Source organism: Ovis canadensis, chromosome 16 (genome assembly GCF_042477335.2).
Source record: "Ovis canadensis isolate MfBH-ARS-UI-01 breed Bighorn chromosome 16, ARS-UI_OviCan_v2, whole genome shotgun sequence".
NCBI lineage: Eukaryota > Metazoa > Chordata > Mammalia > Artiodactyla > Bovidae > Ovis > Ovis canadensis.
The window spans coordinates 36,150,143-36,172,529 of record NC_091260.1 but is presented as its reverse complement, the minus strand read 5'-3'; the positions used below and the strand labels follow the sequence as shown (position 1 = coordinate 36,172,529).

General features: G+C 41.2%; 1 protein-coding gene across 2 annotated transcripts in view; it reads right to left on the bottom strand.

Moving 5' to 3' along the window:
• Window positions 1-16,743: 16,743 nt before the first annotated feature.
• The window catches only part of ANKRD55 (ankyrin repeat domain 55), a 112,116-nt gene continuing 106,472 nt past the window's right edge, over window positions 16,744-22,387 (bottom strand). For both annotated transcript variants that reach the window (XM_069555951.1, XM_069555950.1), the window contains exons 11-12: window positions 19,328-19,420; window positions 16,744-17,221 (exon numbers count right to left, since the gene is read on the bottom strand). In XM_069555951.1, coding sequence (XP_069412052.1) covers window positions 17,100-17,221; window positions 19,328-19,420 — 215 coding nt within the window. In that variant the 3' untranslated portion in view covers window positions 16,744-17,099. The remainder of the gene's footprint in view (window positions 17,222-19,327; window positions 19,421-22,387) is intronic.

The window sequence follows — 22,387 nt, the reverse complement described above, 5'->3', positions numbered from 1 at the left end:
GGGCTTTTTGGCAGGTCACTTGGCCTCCGCTTTGCTACATGGTTGATTTGGAAAGCAGATTGCTGAGAACAGCAAGGAAAGCTGGAACCTTGAAAATCGCTTTTATGTCAGGGCCTTCCTAACGCACAATCAGGGATGGATCACCTGGGCATGCGGAGGGCCCTACCATTTCCTGGCGTCAGCCATGTGGGGTGGAAATTCCTGTGTGAAGCCACGGTGGGAAGTGGGGCCTCAGAGTTTCAAACAGCTTTGGCTTTCTGGAAGTACATTAGGAACCTGACTAAGTAACTGGAAATCATCACTTGAGCTTTAAAGCAGATTAATACTTTATTTGAAGGCAATGAATACAGAAAATAGCCGAAAGATTTTGTATAACAAACAAAAACAAAAAGGGTGTTGGTGGGAGAGGGAGGGAGAGAGTGGTTGGAGTTAGTGTCTTCAAGTTCTGAATAATCTGCAGTGTGAGTTTCAGGAAGTTGACTTGGTTGTCTATGTGAATTGCACTTGCCCTTTCTGGACTTCTATCTTTAGGTTCTTTCTTCCTGCTCTTTAGCCTCTGCTTCTCTGAGGTCAGCCCCCGACTTCTTCAGTAATTCTTTCCTGGGCCACCAGCGCTTCTTGGGCTTTAGGAAACCCTCCCTTCTCTGTCCTTCCCCAGTGTTCCAGTGACTGAAGTCTCACTGGGCACACAGCAATCATTCCTATGATCTGAGCTGGTGCCCAGGAGTCATCAATAGCTGTGCTGGTCCACACGCTGCTCCCTGGAGCTTGGAAGGCATCTCCTGGGCCTACAGCTGTGGCTAGGACATAAGCCCTACCTGTTAAAGGAAGGAAAGAGAACACTTAATGACAAGTTTTATTTTGTCTTATTTTCTAGTTATAAGTGAAATCACTATCAGAGAAAAATTTTGACTGTAAAGTTGGCATCTTTCTCTCTCCCAATACACACACACACACAGACATACACACAAAAAATTGTTGTTTAGTCACTAAGTGAAAGTTGCTCAGTAGTGTCCAACTCTATGCGACCCCATGGACTGCATAGGTCCATGGAATTCTCCACGCCAGAATACTGGAGTGGGTAGCCTTTCCTTTCTCCAGGGATCTTCCCAACCCAGGGATTGAACCCAGGTCTCCCACCATTGTAGGCAGACTCTTTGCCAGCTGAGCCACAAGGGAAGCCCTAAATCACTAAATCACATCCAACTCTTTTTCAGTCCTATGGACAGAGGAGGCTGGTGGGCTACAGACTGTAGCCAGGCTTCTCTGTCCATGTGATTTCCCAGGCAAGAATACTGGAGTGGGTTGCCGTTTCATTTTCCAGGGGATCTTCTGGACCCAGGAATTGAATCCAGCTCTCCTGCTTAGGCAGACAGATTCTTTACCACTGAGATACCAGGGAAGCCCTATGTATAATCTATTGGGGAATCTTCTACTTTGTAAGGGAAAATAAAAGCCACTAGAAAGTAACTCCCTCAAAATCTTGCCACATCTGCAAGGATACTTATCTTCCTCCTTTCCTTCCATCATAGTTGAAGTGATTGCTCATTGCCAAGGTCATTGTAAGGTTCTATGTTTCTCTTGCAAGTCTGATAGACTTTGTTCCACTGCAGATCCCTCCTCTGTCCTGCTGCCTCACTTGCTACCGATTCCCTTCATCAGTATTTAAACAAGCCTAAGTTGTTTAAAGTTATTTCTCCTAGGCTGAAAATAATATCTTCCACAGCTTCTACATTCCTTTCTAATGTATTAATGATATTTTCATAATTCTATATTCTTTTTTTTTTGAGATCTAGAGAAATTTATTGAAACATAAAGGGTGTTAGCAGAGAGGTCATTCAGTGGTATGTTACATCATACCAGATACTTCTATATTTTTGATACTCTGGCATTTGAAGCTTTGCTGATCAGGGAAGGGTTTCCTTGCCACTCCCCCACCCCCCAGAGATAACTAATTCCTAGCGATATAACACTACTCACCTGAGAGTGTACTTTTTCTATGCAAAGTAACCAGTTCCAGAGCCCATACCCCAACCACCTCCTTTATTGGTTTTCATAGGGTCCTTACGCTTGGCCCATTATCCTCCTGCCCTAATCACCCCAGGGCCAGATACCAGAGGGCTGAAAACAGCCTCTATGACAGCCTACTAAAATTTTTTCAACTAACCAATCCTAAACCTTCTTACCCTGTGTTGCTTTTCTTCCTGTAAAAACCATAATCAAATCTCCTGTCTATGTTTTCCCTCTTTTTCTTCCTCCTGGGGCTTCCCTGTAAGACCCTGTGAGGCCTGGCACCCCTCCTGATCTGTTGGTCTCACATTACTAGAATAATAATGAAACCTATATTTTAAAACATTCACCTACTTCCTTGTCGTTTAGTCGCTAAATTGTGTCCAACTCTTTTGAGACCCCCTGGACTAGAGCCTGCCAGGCTCCTTTGTCCATGGGGTTTCCCAGGTAAGGATATTGGAGTGGGTTGACATTCCCTTCTTCAGGGGATCTTCCTGACCCAGGGATCAAACCTGTATCTCCTACATTGACAGGTGGGTTCTTTACCACTGGGGAAGTTTACTTCCTTATCTGGTTCTTTCTGGCTTCAGTCAAGTGTATTGAAACACGTGTCTGTACTCACCATCACCACTTCCTTATCCTCCACTCTGAAATTCTTGAAATCTAGCCTCTGTTCCAACATTCCTCTGCTGCTTCTCCTACCAAGATCACTAATAACACTGTTGCTAAATTTTAAGGTTTTTTTCCCTGACATTATCTGATTTGAGCTTTAAGGATCATCCAATACTAGTGACCACTATCCCCTTGAAGCTGTCTTCCCTTGGTTTAGTGATATTCATCTTTTCCATGATAATTTCTTAGAATCCTTTGTGGGTTTCATTTATGTTTACCTGTTCATCATAGAAGCCACAGAAAATTCAGTAGTGTGCTGTCATCTCCACATGGATATCCTACTGGCATTTTAGATTGGGAACTTCCTAAACTGAGCTCATCATCTCCACCCTTGAGCCTGTCCCCAGTGCCCCACCCCTCCTGACCCCACCCTGTACTCCCTTTCTTAGTAAATAGCGACATCATCTTTGAGTTTTCCTAGTCATAATCCTGATGTCACGCTCAGCTCCTCCCTCCATGTACCCCACATCCAGTCACTCACCAAGACCCATTCACTTTATGTCTTGAATATTTAAAATCCATTTATTTCTCTCTATCCCCAGTGCCTCTGTGTTCATTTGAGTTACTCTATCTCTCACCTGGTTAATGCGGCAAACTCCTAACTAGTCTCCCTGACTCCATTTTTGTCCTCTTTCTTCCGTTCTTCATGTTGCAGCTGGAGCTCTTTCTGTGCATTCGCATCAGGGCGTATGCAACCTGCCCTCCCTACTTTACACCATTTTGATGATGCCTCATTATCCTGCCGATGTAAGGACAAAGTCCAGATTTCCCCGCATGCCCTGCAAGGACCTTCATCTTGTGCTCTTTGTGAGCCTCCCTGGTCTCTTGCCTCATCATCCCTACCCCCACCCCATCATACTGAACTGTTTCCAGTATCCTGGATGCCCTTTCTCAACTCCTAGCCTTTGTGCAGTTCCTGGGACTCCCTGTCCTTCTCCTCTTCCTGGCTAACTCAAGCTTATTTCTTAGATCCCAGGTTAGAGATGTAAGTCCCTAATTAAAGCCTTTTCTGATTTTCAGGTGCTCCCGGGGGCTAAGAGTCCCTCCACCAAAAATCTCACCTCCCTCTATTGTCAGTGCCTGTCTCCTGGCTTGTTTCCCTAATTGTTCCAAGCACCTTGGAACACGCTGTCTGTCCTGAGAACACTAAGATGATTGTCCTCACGCTTCCATTCGTTGAGCACTTATTGTGTGTCATGCAATTTTCCAGGGCTAAGGAAAGAAGCCAAACCACTTCCTTATTCTTCCATTGAAATGACATTTAAATAAACTCACTTTCATTTTTCTTTTCTTTTATTCCAGTGGTGATTAAAGCTGAGATCATTCTTGTAGAGATTGGTGTATAAAACCCCCAAGGACTAATCATTGGCTTGAAGCAACACTGACCTCAGGGTGATGGATTATCCATGATATATTTTGGCCACATGCATGTAGCCATTCATTAGATGCCTGGGAATGTTAATGCCAGATCATCATTGCTTAAAAATGTGCTTCTTTAGAGACTGTCTTTTAACTTGTTGAGTTGGACCACGTGTTTCCCATCTCTAATAATTAAATGAATAGTGAGCTAGTAATCTATCTCTTGGTTTGTTTGTAGGCATGCAATTGCTAATATGTACTGAGGAAAAGGAGGTCATTTGTGGGGACCGATGATGTCATTACTTATGAGTGAGTGGAATTTTTGTTGGTTTACTAGAGCAAACAGATATTTACATGTCTGAGCTTTTGAGCTTATCTGGCAGAGGCTGAAAGAAAACAATGTATCTTGCATTTCTGAACTTGCAGTTGCCATCCCATGAGTCTTTACCCACATTTGTCATAGAACATTTTGCAAAGACCGCATAGGAAGAGCCAGGCATTCCTGGATTAAGTTATTCCATTTCTTCTTCATAGAGAAGAAATTGCATTATTTAATGCTTCCTTAAACCACCATTCAGACCAGGGAGAAAAGGTATCTTAGTTCATTTGGGCTGCTGTAAAAAAGTACCAGAGGCAGGGTGGTTTATAACAATAGAAATTTGTTTCTCACCGGTCTGAGGCTGGGAAGTTCAAGATCAAGGTGCCAACAGTTTTGGTGTCTGGTGAGTGCTGGCTTCCTGGATCAGAGATGGCTGTCTTCTCCCTATGTTCTCACACAGTGAATGGTGCAAAGGAGCTCTCTGGGGTCCTTTTATAAGGGCACTAATCCCATTCATGAGGGCTCTACTCCCATGACCTAGTCAGGGGTGATGGTATTAGTAAGTGGGGACTTTTGGAGGTAATTAGTGATTAGGTTAGGAGACTGAAGCCCTCATGCCTGGAATTAGTGCTCTTGTAAAAGAAACCCCACAGAGCTCCCTGGCCCCTTCCACCATGTGAGGACCGGTGGGAAGTCACTAGTCTGCAACCCAGAAGAGGGCCCTCAGCCAACCATGCTGGCACCGTGATCTCAGATTTCCAGCCCCCAGAACTGTGAGAAATATATTTTTGTTGTTTATAAGCCACCTAGTCTGTGATATTTTGCTATAGCAGCCTGAATGGAACAAGGTAGATGGATCCTGTCCAAGAGAGCTTCCTAGGGTAGAGAAAGGACCTGAAGAGAAAGGCAGGTGATCAGAATCTTGGGGTAGGTAGGGAGATCCAGCAATGGAGACAGTGAGATAAGCTTTAAGAAGTCCCACTGGGGAAAGAGGCAGCTGCACCACAGCCAGCACCCAGAAGGCAGAGGTCTTGGTAGACTGTTTCTTTGTTCCTGCCTCCACTCTCTCTCCCTGACTCTGACCCCTAGGGGTCTAAAACTTTGCTAGGGAGTTGGAGAAAAGGTGGATAAAGGAGGAGAGAAGAAGCCAATAACACCTAATTTTCGGTTGCAGGCTCTCAAACTTGAAGACAACTTGAGCGAGAAATTTAGATAAGAATTGGGCTGGAGTTTCGATGTTAAACTGTTCTGAACTTTTAAAATGACAGGCTGTTCTTGGGCCTGGAACCTGGGCCTACGGGACCTGCTTGAGTTTTTATCTAGGGCCTCAAACAATGGTCCATGTTTACTATGGAGTGGTGGACAAGATGAAAAGTGCTTTCGTGTTCAGATTCTGTTATGACGACTCATTAGAAAAATGGGTTACATACACATTTAGAATGTTTGCTTAAAAAAACCCTCAGCTCAATACTTTATGGCCTCTTTTCTTGTGTATGGACAGATCACAGATACATAATCATAGACTTGTACAGTTGAAAGGATATTTAGAGATGTTCTAGTCCAAAGTACTCTGTACATAGGAAAATTGTTTCATTAGGATCTCTTTCAGTTCCAAAGTTCTCTAAGATTTTTTGGTATTGATAATCACTCATAGAAGATGTTGAAACAACACCGCTCTCTTAAGGACATGCATTAGACTGTTGTAAAGCAGAATGAAGTAGCCTCTGGTGTTGAGGAGGCACTCAAGATACCAGTTAGTTCACTGTTTCTGAAAAGAACATAAGGCTGATTGCTTTTTTTTTTTTTTTTAAATGTCGACTGGGGATCTGCCAGCTTGAATAACTGCAGTGCTTGACCAAGAGCCCAGCCCGGGAGGCCAAAGACAGAGTCCAAAGATTGCCCTTGGTTTAGGCAAGATCATTCCTATTTACATTCAGAGAATGTTTGGTCCAGAGATTTAGGCTTCCAAGATGTCAGCCTTTCCATGGAGTGTTGGTTCTGCATCCTCGGGTTTTTCTCTCCACTCTAGCAGCCAATCCAGGGGGGATCTTTAGAGGACTTTTAGGCAGGAAACGAGAGGAGTAGGCTATGGCCACACTCCATTTGTCACATTTCCTTCCGAGTTCTCAGTTTAACCTCACCAAATTGCCTCTCCTGTACCACTCAGGAATCACTTATCATGTGTAGAATATGACTGGAAGGAGGTGGGAAGAGGAGGCATCTTCTAGTGCAGTTTGGTGAGCATTCCATGGTTGATAGAGCCCTAACAATGCTAATAGTACTCCCTTTCTCTTCATAGGCCCTCAGTGGTTTTGAAGTAGCAGCAGTGACTGAGTGGTTAGTCTCAGAGCAGAGAGGCCATTGTCTGGAGGTGGGTTGTGTGTCAGGGTCTTGCATATTCAGACAAACACAGAGCAGTGACAAGTGTGTGTGGAACTTCCCTGGAGAAATCCCTTGGGCGATATGAACTGATAGAACCCAGGAGTCCAGCATCTCAATGGCCTGCGGATTGAAGGAGAAGAAGGTTTGAGCAAAAGAGCTCTGTTTCAGCCTTAGGGATTCCCCAGCACAGTTTCAGGTTGACTCTACTAGGAGATTCAGATTGTACCAGCTCTGGGCTAATAAGCCTTCCTGGCCTGTAAGAACATGCAGGTTTCACATTGCCTGGGTTGCTGGTTACTAAGAATTCTGAAGAAACATTAGTTCTAAAGCAAAGCCAATAACCACTCTGTTGTTTCACTGATATTTTCCTTTATAGTTCTAGATGACAAGGAACTTTTCCAGAAAAAAGAGATCTTAACAACAAAAACCTTCCTGCCCTTGGAATACAATACAATAAAATGACTGAATTAGCTGAATGACTACCCATCAGTTTATTCTCTCTTGGAGCCACTTGCTGGATGTGATCTGAATCCAAACACAGTGACCACAGTTCTAGATCCAGGCTGTCCGCACCAAATCCCAGCGCTGCCACTTGCAGCTGTGTCACCTTCTTTCTAAAACAGCCGTAATAATGGTGCTTACCTTTTCAGGCTCTTGTGAGGGTTAAACAAGATGACTCCTGTAAGTATGTACTGAACTCAGAACAACAGTGGTACATGGTAAATGCCTGAGGAATACTCAGTGCTGATTATGAATGGGAGCACTTAGACCAGATCTGATAAGAGGATGCCAGAGAGTAGTAGCTGTATCATTTCTCCTTTCATTTATTGTGACTTCAACTACAAATGTCTTTTTTTTTTTTTTTGGCTGCTCCATGCAGCATGCGGGATCTTAGTTCCCCAACCAGGGCTGGAACGCATGCCCCTTACAATGGAAGCACAGAGTCTTAACCCCTGGACCACCAAAGAAAAAGTGAAAGTGAAGTCGCTCAGTCGTGTCCGACTCTTTGTGACCCCATGGACTATGGCCTACCAGGCTCCTCCCTCCATGGGATTCTCCTGGCAAGAGTACTGGAGTGGGTTGCCATTTCCTTCTCCAGGGGATCTTCCCGACCCAGGGATCGAACCTGGGTCTCCAGCGTTCCAGGAAGATGCTTTAACCTCTGAGCCACTAGGGAAGCCCTTCTGGACCACCAAGGAAATCCCCAAATGTAATTTTCCAACATGTTCAGTGTCCTCCACTGACCTCCATCTGCTTCTCCTTTTCTTTCTTGTTCTCTTCTTTGCTGAAATTTTGGATGGCTATTTCTGTCCCTGATTTTTATTCCTTTCTCCTCCATCATGTACCCACGAGCTTTAAAAGTCTCCTTTATTTATGTCTGACTCTGGCCTCCAGTCCCCTGCCCTCCATCAAATACTTCCTGAAAAGTTCCTTCTAATGAAACCTTGTCTTTATTGCCCACTTAAAGAATCACTCTAAATTAAGTGGAGTGGTGCCCTCTACTTTTCTATTTCCCCCTCCTTTTATTATTGTATCAATTCTCAGAGGAAATGAAACTAGCGGAATCTGGGCTATTAGCAGCAGCAATGCCAGTAATTGGGAACCAGATTTTATGGAGTTTCTGGGATATTGAAAGGACAAAGTCAGAAAACAGAACCTAAGATAATTAACAGTTTTCATAATTTCTTTACCTGTATAAATGCAATCTGGAGAATTTGGGTTGGCATCTTCACAGACAATGAGAGTAGGCATTTTGTTTTTTTCATAGCTGTAGTTCCCTCACTGGAACCGTGCACCTAATGGATGTTCACAACTTTTTTTTTGCTTAACTGTTAGCAGCAGAAGGGAATTGGTAAATGGTAAATGAGACCAAGAGAGCATTTATTAAAGATTATTCTCTATCACCACTTTTTATGAATTTTTAATTGAAAGAGTAAGGTTATTTTAACAAGTTTTTTTTTTCTTTGTATCAAAGACACTAGCAAAGTTGGAAGGACTAGCATATTTTTATAAAAGCATGTGTTTTGGGTCTAAATGGCCATTCCTCTTCATCATATTATTCATTTTCTTTTAAAAATTGTCAGGAAGACGTAGTCTTCAGATACAGTTTAATTGAAAAAAGACAATTACTCATATGTTCACACTGTTGTTTGCTGTTCAGCTGCTAAGTCATGTCCGATTCTTCGATATCTCATGGACTGCAGCACACCAGGCTCCCTTGTCCTTCACAATCTCCTGGAGTTTGCTCAAATTCATGTCCACTGAGTCAGTAATGTTATCTAATCATCTCATCCTCTGCTACCCTCTTCTCCTTTTACCCTCAATCTTTCCCAACACCAGGGTCTTTCCCAATGAGTCGGCTCTTTGCATCAGTTGGTCAAAGTATTGGAGCTTTATGTTCATGTTGGTGAAATTTTAAAGTAACTAAAATCAGAGCAAAGCATTACATTCTATTATATTATTATGATTTGTAAAATTAACTTTCAAATGTTAAAGATAAAACACACGAGAAGCTTCTTTATGTTTTAAGTTTCATTTCTTGTAAGAACCAGCATTTAACTGAGAACCTGTCAAGAGGTGGATTGTTTTAACCCAATGCTTCCTGTCTCTGCGTGCACATACATTGGTCTGAGCTACACACAGCCAGTTCTCCATCATCAGAAGCTGAAAGTTGATGGGTCTAGGCCTCACCTCTTTCTTTCCTTCTCCCCCTTCCACAGTCCAAGAGCCCAGACACAGGACGGGTAAATGGTTAAGAGAAATGAGAACACAGAAATCAGTTTGTTTTGCTTCTTGTGAGCTGTGGGTGTTAAAAGGTTTGAGAGAAGAGAGAGAAACTAATGGATAACTCATCAAAACACTGCCTGTTGATGGAGTACCATCAACACCTCTCACTTTCTACTAGTGTAATTCTTGTAAAGGAAAATTGTTGGATCATGTTCTTCCTGCCCCTCCACCCTGAGAAACTCTAGTTGCCACTCCTGACTGGGTTCAGGACTGGCTGGCAAAAGGATCAGCTTCATCACCTCCTACCCCAATCTTATTCTTCACTTCCCACAGAGTTTCCAAAGTTAACTCTCTTTTCCTGAATAGGTCTACTGATGAAGAAATGAGATTAAATTAGCATGAAGTATCAGTTTGAGGAAGAAAAAGTCAGCAATGCCAACACTTTTGATATCGGTGCTGCTTTGTCAAATATGTTTTCTTTTCTGCCTAACCAGTAAGGTTACCACTTTATAAGAACCAGTCCAGGTTTCTTCATACTCTGACCACTTGTACCACCTACAAAAAGACTCTAGTTTTTACTCAAAAAAAAAAAAAAAAAAGATTCTGGTTTTTAGTGTCAGGAGCTTAAAGAGGTACAATGTTGATACTATGAGTTATCATTTCAGTTTTCCTCCAAATTTATTTACTCATGTCTAGAGTCTTTTTATTTATTTAGTTTTAGGCTCAGAGAGTGTGACTCTGGGAGAAATAAAAATAGTGAAATAATGTTGAGACAAGACTTGGTTTTATTAGAACATAATTTACTGGCTTCAAATCACAAAAAGATAAAAGAATCAAAATAGAGAGTATATAGCTCAAATAATAACCATGTTTTCTCTAAGAAATATAGGAAAATCTTTATCATTTAACCTCATATGAACTTGTCATATCTTTTATACTTTACATATTTTTTTTTCCTGCAGCATCTACCCCAATGCAGTGAATGGTTTTTGAAAGAATGAATGGCTACTGATTCACAACAAGCTAAGGCAAAGATGGGGGAACAATGGAAACAGTGACAGATTTTATTTTGGGGGGCTCCAAAATCACTGCAGATGGTGTCTGCAGCCATGAAATTAAAAGACACTTGCTCCTTCGAAGAAAAGCTATGACCAACCTAGACAGCCTATTAAAAAGCAGAGACATTCCTTTGCCGACAAAGGTCTGTCTAGTCAAAGCTAAGGTTTTTCCAGTAGTCATGTATGGACGTGAGAGTTGGACTTTAAAGAAAGCTGAGCGCCAAAGATTTGATGCTTTTGAACTGAGGTGTTGGAGAGGACTCTTGAGAGTCTCTTGGACTGCAAGGAGATTCAACCAGTCAATCCTAAAGGAAACCAGTCCTGAAAGAAGGACTGAAGTTGAAGCTGAAGTGCCAATACTTTGGCCACCTGATGAGAAGAACCAACTCATTGGAAAAGACCCTGATGCTGGGAAAGATCAAAGGTGGGAGGAGAAAGAGACAACAGAGGATGAGATGGTTGGATGGCATCACCAACGCGATGGACATGAGTTTGAATAGGCTCTGGGAGTTGGTGATGGACAGGGAAACCTAGCGTGCTGCAGTCCACGGGGTTGCAAAGAGTCGGACATGACTGAGCAACCGAACCGAACTGAACCTGAACAGAAAAACTGACTAAATTCGGCTGTGAACTGTTAATTAGGCTCACAAGGCATCAGGGAGAGACAGCATTCATTGGAAAATACTCATTCAGGATGAATTCTGAGGGGAATCCCATTCTGCTGTGTTGAATCATTCATGCATGCACATAGGACCTGGGTTTCATTAACACTTGGAAATAATTTAATATAGTGAAACCTAGGCAAAATCACCAATTAAATGGACATGCACTTGGGCACGGGAAATGATGAGGAACAGGGAGGCCTGGCATGCTGCAGTCCATGGGGTCACAAAGAGTCAAATGCGACTCAGTGACTAAACAACAACAGGTAAAATCAGTGTTAGCAAAGAGGTATCCCTTCAGTTCTGCAGGCAACCTCTTGCTTCAACAGTGTTTGGACAGAACAGACCAGGGGATGTGTCTTCTCCTAGTCTCTGACCATCCTCCAACCTCTTTTCTAGGCACAACCTTTGGAACCATCTTCTCGTCCATTGTCTGCCTCCATAATCAACTAACACTGGTTTTGAGCTTAGTTCCTTATTGCAGATCAAACTAGATGAGCTACTAGGTGTGTCAGAATTATTCCCCCAAGGTGAAGGCCACACCAATGGCCTGGTCCACCTGCATCTGCAAGTCTCCTACATTTACCTCTCTCTAGGCATCTATTTTGACCTTGATGACATGGCTCTAGAATCACTTCTTCCGTAAGGTGGCTTAGGAGATGCTGAGGGCTCCACAAGTCTCTTACAGATGCAAAACCAATGCCATAGTGGTGCCCTCTCCCAGGAGGTCCCAAGATGAGTAGGTAAAACCCTGAATGCTGTGGAAGCTGCCATGATTCTGGAGAAGAAGCCAAACCAGGCCCTTTTGGATCTGCATGCCCAGGATCTTCCCAGGTGGCACAGTGTTAAAGAATCCTCCTGCCAATAGAGTAGACATAGGAGACTTGGGTTGGACTCCTGGGTGGAGAAGATACTCTGGAGTAGGAAATGGCAACCCACTCCAATATTCTTGCTTGGGAAATTCCATGGACAGAGGAACCTGGTGGGCTACAATTCACGGGGTCACAAAGAGTCAGACACAGTTGAGTGACTGAGAACACATTCACATCCTGGGCACACATGCACGCTGCACACACATGTGCATAGAGCCTGGCAGACTACAGTCCATGGGGTTGGAAAGAGTCAGACATGGTTAAGCAACTGAGCATACATGCGCACACTGAGCACAGATGCACACTGCAGTCAGGAGGCACCTTTGAAACCTCTCTCCCAGTTGTGGACCAAATAGAAACAATTAAGCACTTTGCAGAGGAAAAATTTTCTTACATGTTTTCAATTCTGAAAGATTTCCCCCCTACCCCAGATGTTATATCCAGTGGTATACTGGTAAACAAGATTTCAAAAAAAAAAAAATGCATGCCCTGATTTATAGTGTTTGTCAATTTTCATGGTGTAAATGTTCCCACCATGGCCAATTTCAAGCCACCAATGGTTGAAAAACCAGTTCACCAAATTCCTGAATGTTAGATTCAGCAATCAAATCTTGCAAGCTGGTAAGAGCGAACTCTAGCACATTCATTGAAGCAAATCTTACTCACTTTGTAAGCCTTTATTAGAATCATACAAAGGGCTTTATGGAAGCTTGATCTTTATCCGTAGATGAAGACAGGATATGGCAAAGGGAAGGTGGCGCTTGCTAAGCTCCCTAAGATGGAGATGTAATGGTCTAGCTCTCAGAGTTTGAGGGAAGATCTCTTAAATCTCTTCAATTCATTTTTCCTTTGTATTACACCCCTCCCCGCTCCCACCTTGCCCCAAGTCACTTGTTCAGAGAACACTGGGATTGATTTCGTTGAGTGAACTATTTAGACACATGAGAACAGTGCCTTGGTTTTCAGCTTTTCTTGAATTCAAAGGTTTGCTTCGCTTTTTCATATAGATCTGACAAAACTCATCTAATAGGCTCCTTCTAGCTATAAACTATAACGCTGATTAGCTTCACCTTCTGTTTTTTGTTCTCTTACATACTTTCAGAAACCCTGCTGTTGTCATCTAGCTCAGCAGTTTAAATTATACTTTCAACTGCAATTGATGTTTGGCTCAATACAATGCAAATGGCAGAGCAGGGCTTAGCAGTGAAGTGTCTCTAGTCCCATGGTCCACATACGTAATTCCCCAACAAGAGTATTCCTGTTTCAGAAACTTCATAAGTGTGGCACACATTTGGCAGAGCCTCCTTTCTGAATTTATTTTTTCAGCCTATCTGTCATCCAAGCAAAGTGGAGCTACAGTTAACACTTGCACAAAAAGCCCACCAACCCAGTAATTTTTGCTAAATTAGTTTTTGGAAGTTATAGTCCACACTCCCAGCCCACCCCCCCCTCATTTTCCTTAGTTTCCTTCAGTAATTACCTGGTTTAACACAGATGTATTTTTTTTCCAGTAAACACTTAATTCCAAGGCGCTCATCTCCCTAGAATTAAGACAATATAAATAGATTTCTGTTGCTTCAGCTTATTATCCCTTCCAAGTCTATTAGGTCACAGCTTGACACATAATACAATTTTAGAAAATCTCACTAAATGAATGATTAGAAATAAAGCATTTCCCCTCAAAACAAACATAATCATTGATTTTGATTTTTGTCCCTCTTTAAACTGTACTGTACTCTTCAAACTGTACTGATGCATGTCTTCAAGCAAGTGTATCCTTGCGTCTTAAAGATGGTCTTTTGAAAATAACCCTTTGGAATCCACCAGAGGCTTAAATGAGTTAATTAAGAAGGAACATATTTGACCATGTGTGTGTGTGTGTGTGCGTGTGTGTGTGTGTTCAGTTGTTTAGTTGTGTCCAACTCTTTGTGACCTCATGGACCATAACCTGCCAGGCTTCTGTGTCCATGGGATTTCCCAAGCAAGAATACTGGAGTGGGTTGCCATTTCTTCCTCCAGGGGATCTTGCTGGACCAGGCAGGGATCAAAACTTTGTCTCTTTTGGCTGATGATTTGGCAGGCAGACTCTTTACCGCTGAGCCAACTGGGAAGCCCCTCAGCATGAAATATAACACTCAAGCCAACCACTAAATTAAAGGAACATGATAGCAGCTCTCACATGCAGTAGCTAGACTCATTACTTTCAGGGAAAATTTTATTTTAGAATCAGACAATTCTATCAGAGTCACATATTCCCTAGACATTGAGATAAAAATATCAATACTGGTAGATGAATACTGTCAACAAACTATAGGTCTCTATCAAAACTTGTTCTTCAGAGCAAATACATTCCCATTCTGACCTTCAGTTTAGTCCAACCTTGGTCTTTTGGGCAGCTGAATGAGTTCCAGGATATTTCCAGAGGTCAAATCTAGGAGGTCAGGGAATACATTGTATGAAAAGCTGAAGAGTTTCCTGTCAGCCATGTTATTCTGGCATAGCTGTCACTAGAAGAACAAAGGTAGCTCTAACATTAATATGTAAAAAACAGGAAATAGCTTGTTAATTATTAAATCTCTGGTGAATGGTAATTCTCTTGCAATTGCTGGTGGTCCACAGACTAGGAAAAATGAGAGCAGTATTTACTTAACTGTGGAGCTGGATCTGCAATGTTGCCAAGATACGCTTGTATTAGCTCTGTGACTTTGAGTAAATTATTTAACTTCTCTGTGTTGGTACCTTGTCGGTACTTGGGAAATACAGGTTCTTGTATGGATCCAAATGAAACAATGTATGCAAAGTTACTATTTTTATGTGCTTTGCAATAAAGGGGAATGTAAGTGGTAGAAGAACAGAAAATAATTTTAGAAGAAAAACTTTCTTGAAAAAAAATTCGGCACAAATTGGTGAATTATCTGATATGGTCAGTAAAATATTGGCTGAGGAATATTCTACACCAAGCAAGCAAATTTATCTAGGGGCAAAAGGGTAGTTGCCCTATTTAAAGAGGTGGGGATAGGCAGCATGTTACTTCTTTTTAACTAAGCAAAGATTCTTAAATTAACTTGGATGGAAAGGCCCAACATTAGAAGATTCCATGTGCATATATATAAGTGCAAGTGTTGGGGGATGTTGGGTTTTATAAAGGGTGTTTTGTTTTCTTTTATTGTTTTGACCTCTTAACTCTCCACTTGGTGATCTCTTAGGGCCTGAGTTTTGGTTAGTGTGGTAATCTTTTGGATAATTCATAAAGAGTTGAATTTCTCCCTTCCTGACACAAACAGAAAGATTGCATTTCTGTATCTGCTTTGAAGTTTGGCATGTCCATATGACTTAATTTAGCAAATAAAATGTGGGAGGAAGTGCTGAGACTCACCTCTGATTTTCTCCATTTTGGTGACTAAGGAAGTGCAAGTTGAAGGGGAATCTACATCAGCCAACTCTGCCAGCTAGAAATGAGACATGTATTGTGAATGAGAAAAAAAAATATTGTGTTACCCAATGAGATTCTGGAGTTGCTTATTACTGAAGCAGAGGCTAGACTATCCTGGCTAGTTGAGGCAGTGTAGGGCCAGTATCTACTCATGGATTCACAAGTAGCTAAGTGATACAACTGAATAGCCTGATATTTGTAAAGAATGATTATTCAAAGACAAAACTAGCTGCCCCCCGCCCCCCACCCCCCCCCCCCCCCCCCCCCCCCCACACACACACACAAAGAAAGCCCTTCAGAATCTATGTCCTGGGAGCTCTTCCATTTGTACCAGAAACTGCTCTCCCTCTAGCTACTGTCTAGCTTGGGAGGTTGATAGGTTTATTCTTTTATAATCCCTGATACAGATAACTATCAATAGCAAAATGAGACTGTGGACTAGTAACTTCTTTCATTATCACTTCTTACATCTCTCTACCTTGCCAACTACTTCTCTGTCTCCCTATTTTCTTTCCTTCCTTCTTTCCTAAAGAAAAAAAGAATAGATGATTGAGCGCCTAAGTATGTTCCAAGTACTGTACACATTTCTAGATGTGTAAAGCCAAGTTACTATGATTTGGCCTCAAAAGAGCTTCTATCTAGCTAATGGCACAGTCTGATCTCCCTAAATAAATATTAATAATACTAACATAGAATAGTAAATGTACTACTACCAAGTTTGGTAATAACATGGAGTGAGTATGATCTTATATGGCTAAATCTTGAAGTTTCAATTAATCCAAACAATACACAAACCATTTAGTAAGGAGATCTGTAGTTAGTAATAGTCTTTTTGAAATTTGCTACGTCATAAGAGGGAATATCTTGAGTAGACAGAGACCATTATTTTGAAACAGAAAAAAAAAATGATTAAATATGTAGAGTGTTTGAGGAATGCATGAGAAATGTCTATTTCATTCCATTAGGTCAAGATGTAGACCTTTCTAACTCACATGATCTTCTCTATTAGAACAAACAATCATATCTGAAAATGACAATAGGTGGAAATAATCTTGTAACAAAGAAGATATATAAACATTGTTGAATGATTTGATCTCTAGCCAGGAACTGACAGTGTTGGAAAATATTTTGTAGATGATTGTACACTTAAAAGCCATAAACACTGACTGATGAAAGAAATTTACTGTTTTAATTTTAATTAAGTTTTGTTAACCCAAAGTGGAATTGCAGTCAATGTAAATAACACATATGGAATGTGCTTTCTTTTTTATTCAGCAAGGCATATATTTTTTAAAAACAGAAAATCATTAAAAAAAATCAGCAAACATGCCACAAAACAAACCAAATATAACTAAGGTTCCCTGCTGATAACATACTGTGACTTTTTATTTTGACTTGTAGAGGTCACAGAAACTCACAGACTTACAATATATACACAATCAAAGATTCTAAGTGCTTATGTGGAACAAAGAACTTTGAGTTATAAAACCATGAATGGCTTATAGAATGCAATTTACTAGATCAGTCTTTGTTCTTATGAACTAGAGTAATCTTGTTCTTTGACAGTTGAAAATAGATCTTGTCTATATTTTCAGTGACCCACAGCTAGTTTGCATCACTGGTGGAACTGGCAGATTTTTCACTCTCTTCAGCTGGTGGACTGTGTCCCCGCTGGCTTGGAATAGCAGGAAGCACTCGGTTGGTCCGTAGAGGTTCTCCAGACAGAACTGGGAGGAAAGAATAGAAGGAAAGACTTTCAGGGTTTTCTTCTCTTAGGAATGGAATGGTGGTAGAAGAACTGCGTTATATCTGAAGGAATAGAGGCGCTTCTAAGAAGTTTTCCTTGCAGAGAGCTAAACTTCAGGGGATAGTCCTGTGTATCTACCTATCAAGCTTACACGTAGTCAGGGATGTTGTGTGTGCATGCTAAGTTGCTTCAGTCGTGTCTGACTCTTTGTCAGCCTCCTCTGTCCATGGGATTCTCCAGGCAAGAATACTGGAGTGGGTTGCCATGCCCATCTCCAGGGGATCTTCCTGACCCAAGGATTGAATCTGCGTCTCTTATGTCTCCTGTATCGGCAGACAGGTTTTCTTTACCACTGGTGCAACCTAGGAAGCTCCAGTCAGGGAAATCAAATATGCACAATATGAGGTGGAGCTGAGTTTGGTGAAAACATGATCAGGCTGTGCGTGCCTGGCAAAGTTCTCTTTTCCTTGGGTGGAGCAGCCCTTGAAAGCCAAGTCAGCACAAGGCCCTAAATAAGCCCCAAGATGTTTGTACTGTGCTTTTATGCAAACCTCAAAAGGTTCTCAGTTTTCTTTCAGGACAGGCGCTGTACCTTTCCATTTCTTTTTCATAGAGCTATAGTTGATCAAAGATCTTTATCTTTCCCTGTCTCCTTAAATTTAATCATGAAAAGCAAAGCTGCTGGGCTCTGCCAAAGAAAATCCTCTCTCTTTGGCTTGTCTAGGCCATACTGGATTTAAGACTAAGTGACTCTTTCCTTAGATGTCTTTGTGACTACATTTCTGCTTAAAGACAAAGTCAGACTTGAATTTCATTCAGTGATTGAATTCACACCATCCAAAACTCTCTCTTTAGACCAATTAGTAAGGGCAAGGAAAATAATCTGTCAAGGAAGAGGTCTTGGTTTCTGCTACTAAGTCTGTGTATGACTTTGGACAAATCTCCACTTCTCCCTTTCCTTATCTGGAAAAAAAAAAAAAGACAGAGTTGTCCTAAGACCCCATGGTTTTTAACCAAAGGGTTCTAGAACTCTTGACTTGTCCCATTCGAACTGCCGTCTGGGGCAGAAAAGATATGTTGAATATTTACTCTGTACAAATGGTTGCCAAGGATTTTGCGTATGTCATCTCATTTAATCCTCTCAACAATCTTTTCAGGTTGCAATACTCTTACAGGCTACCTGAAGGATTTGAAGTAAAGAAAGGGTAAGGGACTTGTCTTAAATAGAGCAGCTTCTAAATCATCTAATCTCTGCAATTAAGATGATGTAGAGAGTGTATGTGTACATGTGCATGCGAGTGCTTGCACACTTTATAAACCAGTGCGTTGGGATAGGAAGAACAGGAAGAAAGGAAATTAGAATCCAGTGAGTACTATTTGTTCCTTGAAGCAGCTGACTCAGTATCCTATAGCTCTGCAACTTACTGCCTAAATAATAATGGGTGAGTCATGTGACCTCTCTGAATCAGTTTTCTAATCTACACTGTCCCAGAGTACAGATATAAGCATATACAGACTCAGAATTTCTGAGTGTGGGGCCCTGGAATCCATTTTATAATAAGCACCCCAGATAATACTTAGACACAGGCAAACTTGATCACTTGGTGAATAGAATATATTAACAGTTTATATTGTGAGAAGTTTTATATAAAATAATGCCAAAGGTAAACCTGATGAACATCATACTTGATTATTCCTTTCTGCTAAGGACTGCAGGCCTGTGAGTACCGAAGTAACACACATTTCTATCTGTCCAACGTTGTAAGGAAAACAATGTCAGGAAGCCAGTCTTAGAATAATTTTTAAAGCATTAAAGACATTAAATAGTACATTGCAAAGTAAACTTCTGTTATTGTTTTTATAGTCCAAACATAAAAATTCCTCAAGGAAGCGAGTGTTTCTTTTAAACAAGCATTACCATTTTGGATGGAGCTTTAAAGACTGTCTCTAGTCTATTTTCCTACAATTTTCAAATTTTGGTACTTGATGTTCTCTTGGAAAAATGAAAGTAAACCGAAATAACATTTAGTCCTAATAACAGCACTACTATTTCCAAAGGAAGCTGAGGAAGACTGAAAATACTTACATTTTTGGTCTGGTAGGGGAGCTAGGTTGTTCCGAGTAAAAGGAAGATCTCTGATTTTGGGTCTGTTTGGGGAGAGATGCTGAAAATTTTGTCCTGGGGACAAACATAATTTGCGTCAATCATTTGAGACTCAACCAAGTGCAAATTATAAAATCCAGTGGATTAGAGAATCATACAAGTTGTTATAGATCATAAAATTTATGATGTTAACAACAAAATAACTACACAATATTCAGTTTCTAGCACATGCCAGTCACCATTTAAGTGAAAGGAAAAATGTATCCAAAATAATTTCTTGAGTAAACTAGCTTAAAAAAATATAAACAAGCACAATTAGGGACTTCCCCAGTGTCCTTGTGGATAAGAATCCACCTGCTAATGCAGGGGACATGGGTTTGAGTCCTGGTTTGGGAAGATTCCTCATGTTCTGCAGCAATCAAGGCTGGGCGCCACAACCACTGAGCCTGAGTTCTTGAGCAAACTGAGGCCCACACAACCCTATGGCCTGGGAGTCACAACTACTGAGCCTGTGTGCTGCAGCTACTGAAACCCACACACTTACAGCCTGTGCTCTTCAACAAGAAAAGCCACTGCAAAGAGAAGAGTGTGGACTGCAATGAAGATTAGACTCAACTCGTGGCAACTAGAGAAAACTCAAACAAAGCAACAAAGACCCAGTGCGGCCAAAATAAATAAAAATTAAAAAACAAAAACCCAAGCATTGTTGGTCATATACTGCACAAAACTTAAACGTTGGAAAAATAAAATAGGGTATTAATGTATCATGTATTTGTGAATCTGTGTTGAAGAGTGGGTGATGAGTAGGATATATTCTTCAAGATCAGTGTTTCTCAATCCTGGCTGCACTGAGACATTATCTGAGGAGTTAAAAAAAAAAAAAAAGATGCTACTCTGACTAAACACCGATTAAATGAGTATCTCAGGGGCTGGATAGAATGCTAGATTTGTTTCAGCTCCCAGGTGATTCTAATACGAATCCAGGATTGAGAATGATGAGATGGAAGACGAGAGGTGAATGAAAGCATTTTGGAGACCTGGAATATATCATTTAAATGACCAGTAGTGCTATACTAGAGCTGTGCATACCAATTTTCAGGAATTTTGTGAGATGGTTGACATCACACTTAGTGGCTTGACATCAGCCATGGTGGGAGTACTTACATCAGAGAAATCAACAAGCACTGATTTTTCTCTGAACAGCCACCTATTAAACATTTATTAGCACATGGGGACTGGAATGCAAAAGTTAGGGGACTGGGATGCAAAAGTAGGAAGTCAAGAGATAACTGGAGTAACAGGCAAATTTGGCCTTGAAGTACAAAATGAAGCACAGCAAAGGCTAACAGAGATTTGCTAAGATAACACACTGGTCATAGCAAACACCCTCTTCCAACAACACAAGAGAAGATACTACACATGGAGATCACCAGATGGTCAATACCCAAATCAGATTGATTATATTCTTTGCAGCCAAAGATGGAGAAGCTCTATACGGTAAGCAAAAACAAGACCAGGAGCTAACTGTGGCTCGGACCATGAACTCATAGCCAAATTCAGACTTAAATTGAAGAAAGTAGGGAAAACCACTAGACCATTTAGGTATGACCTAAATCAAATCCCTTACAATTATACAGTGGAAGTGACAAATAGATTCAATGGATTAGATCTAGAGTGCCTGAAGAACTATGGACAGAGGTTCATGACATTGTACAGAAGCCAGTGATCAAGCCCATCCCCAAGAAAAAGAAATGCAAAAAGGCAAGATGGTTGCCTAAGGCAGCCTTACAAACAGCTGAGAAAAGAAAAGATGCAAAAGGCAAAGGAGAAAAGGAAAGATACCCATTTGAATGCAGAGTTCCAAAGAACAGCAAGGAGAGATAAGAAAGCCTTCCTTAGTGATCAGTGTAAAGAAATAGAGGAAAACAACAGAATGAGAAAGACTAGAGATCTCTTCAAGAAAATTAGAGATACCAAGGGAACATTTCATGCAAAGATGGGCTCAATAAAGGACAGAAATGGTATGGACCTAACAGAAGCAGAATATATTAAGGAGAGGTGGCAAGAATACACAGAAGAACTGTACAAAAAAGATTTTCATGACCAAGATAACCATGATACTGTGATCACTCACCTAGAGCCAGACATCCTGGAATGTGAAGTCAAGTTGGCCTAGGAAGCATTACTACAAACAAAGTTAGTGGAGGTGATGGAATTCCAGTGGAGCTATTTCAAATCCTGAAAGATGATGCTGTGAAAGTGCTGCACTCAATATGCCAGCAAATGTGGAAAACTCAGCAGTGGCCACAGGACTGGAAAAGGTCAGTTTTCATTCCAATCCCAAAGAAAGGCAATGCCAAAGAATGCTCAAACTACCGCACAATTGCACTCATCTCACATGGTAGCAAAATAATGCTCAAAATTCTCCAAGCCAGGCTTCAGTAGTACGTCAACCGTGAATTTCCAGATGTTCATGCTGGATTTAGAAAAGACAGAGGAACCAGAGATCAAATTGCCAACATCTGTTGGATTATAGAAAAAGCAAAAGAGTTCCAGAAAAGCATCTACTTCTGCTTTATTGACTATGCCAAAGCCTTTGACTCTGTGGATCACAATAAACTGGAGAATTCTTCAAGAGATGTGAATACCAGACCACCTGACCTGCCTCTTGAGAAATCTGTATGCAGGTCAGGAAGCAACAGTTAGAACTGGACATGGAAGAATAGACTTTCCAAATTGGGAAAGGAGTAAGTCAAGGCTGTATCCTGTCACCCTGCTTATTTAACTTGTACGCAGAGTACATCATCAGAAATGCCAGGCTGGATGAAGCACAAGCTGGAATCAAGATTACCAGGAGAAATATCAATAACCTCAGATTTGCAGATGACACCACCCTTATGGCAGAAAGCAAAGAAAAACTAAAGAGCCTCTTGATGAAAGTGAAAGAGGAGAATGAAAAACATGGCTTAAAACTCAATATTCATGAAACTAAAATCATTGCATCTGGTCCTATCACTCCATGCAAATAGATGGGGAAACAAT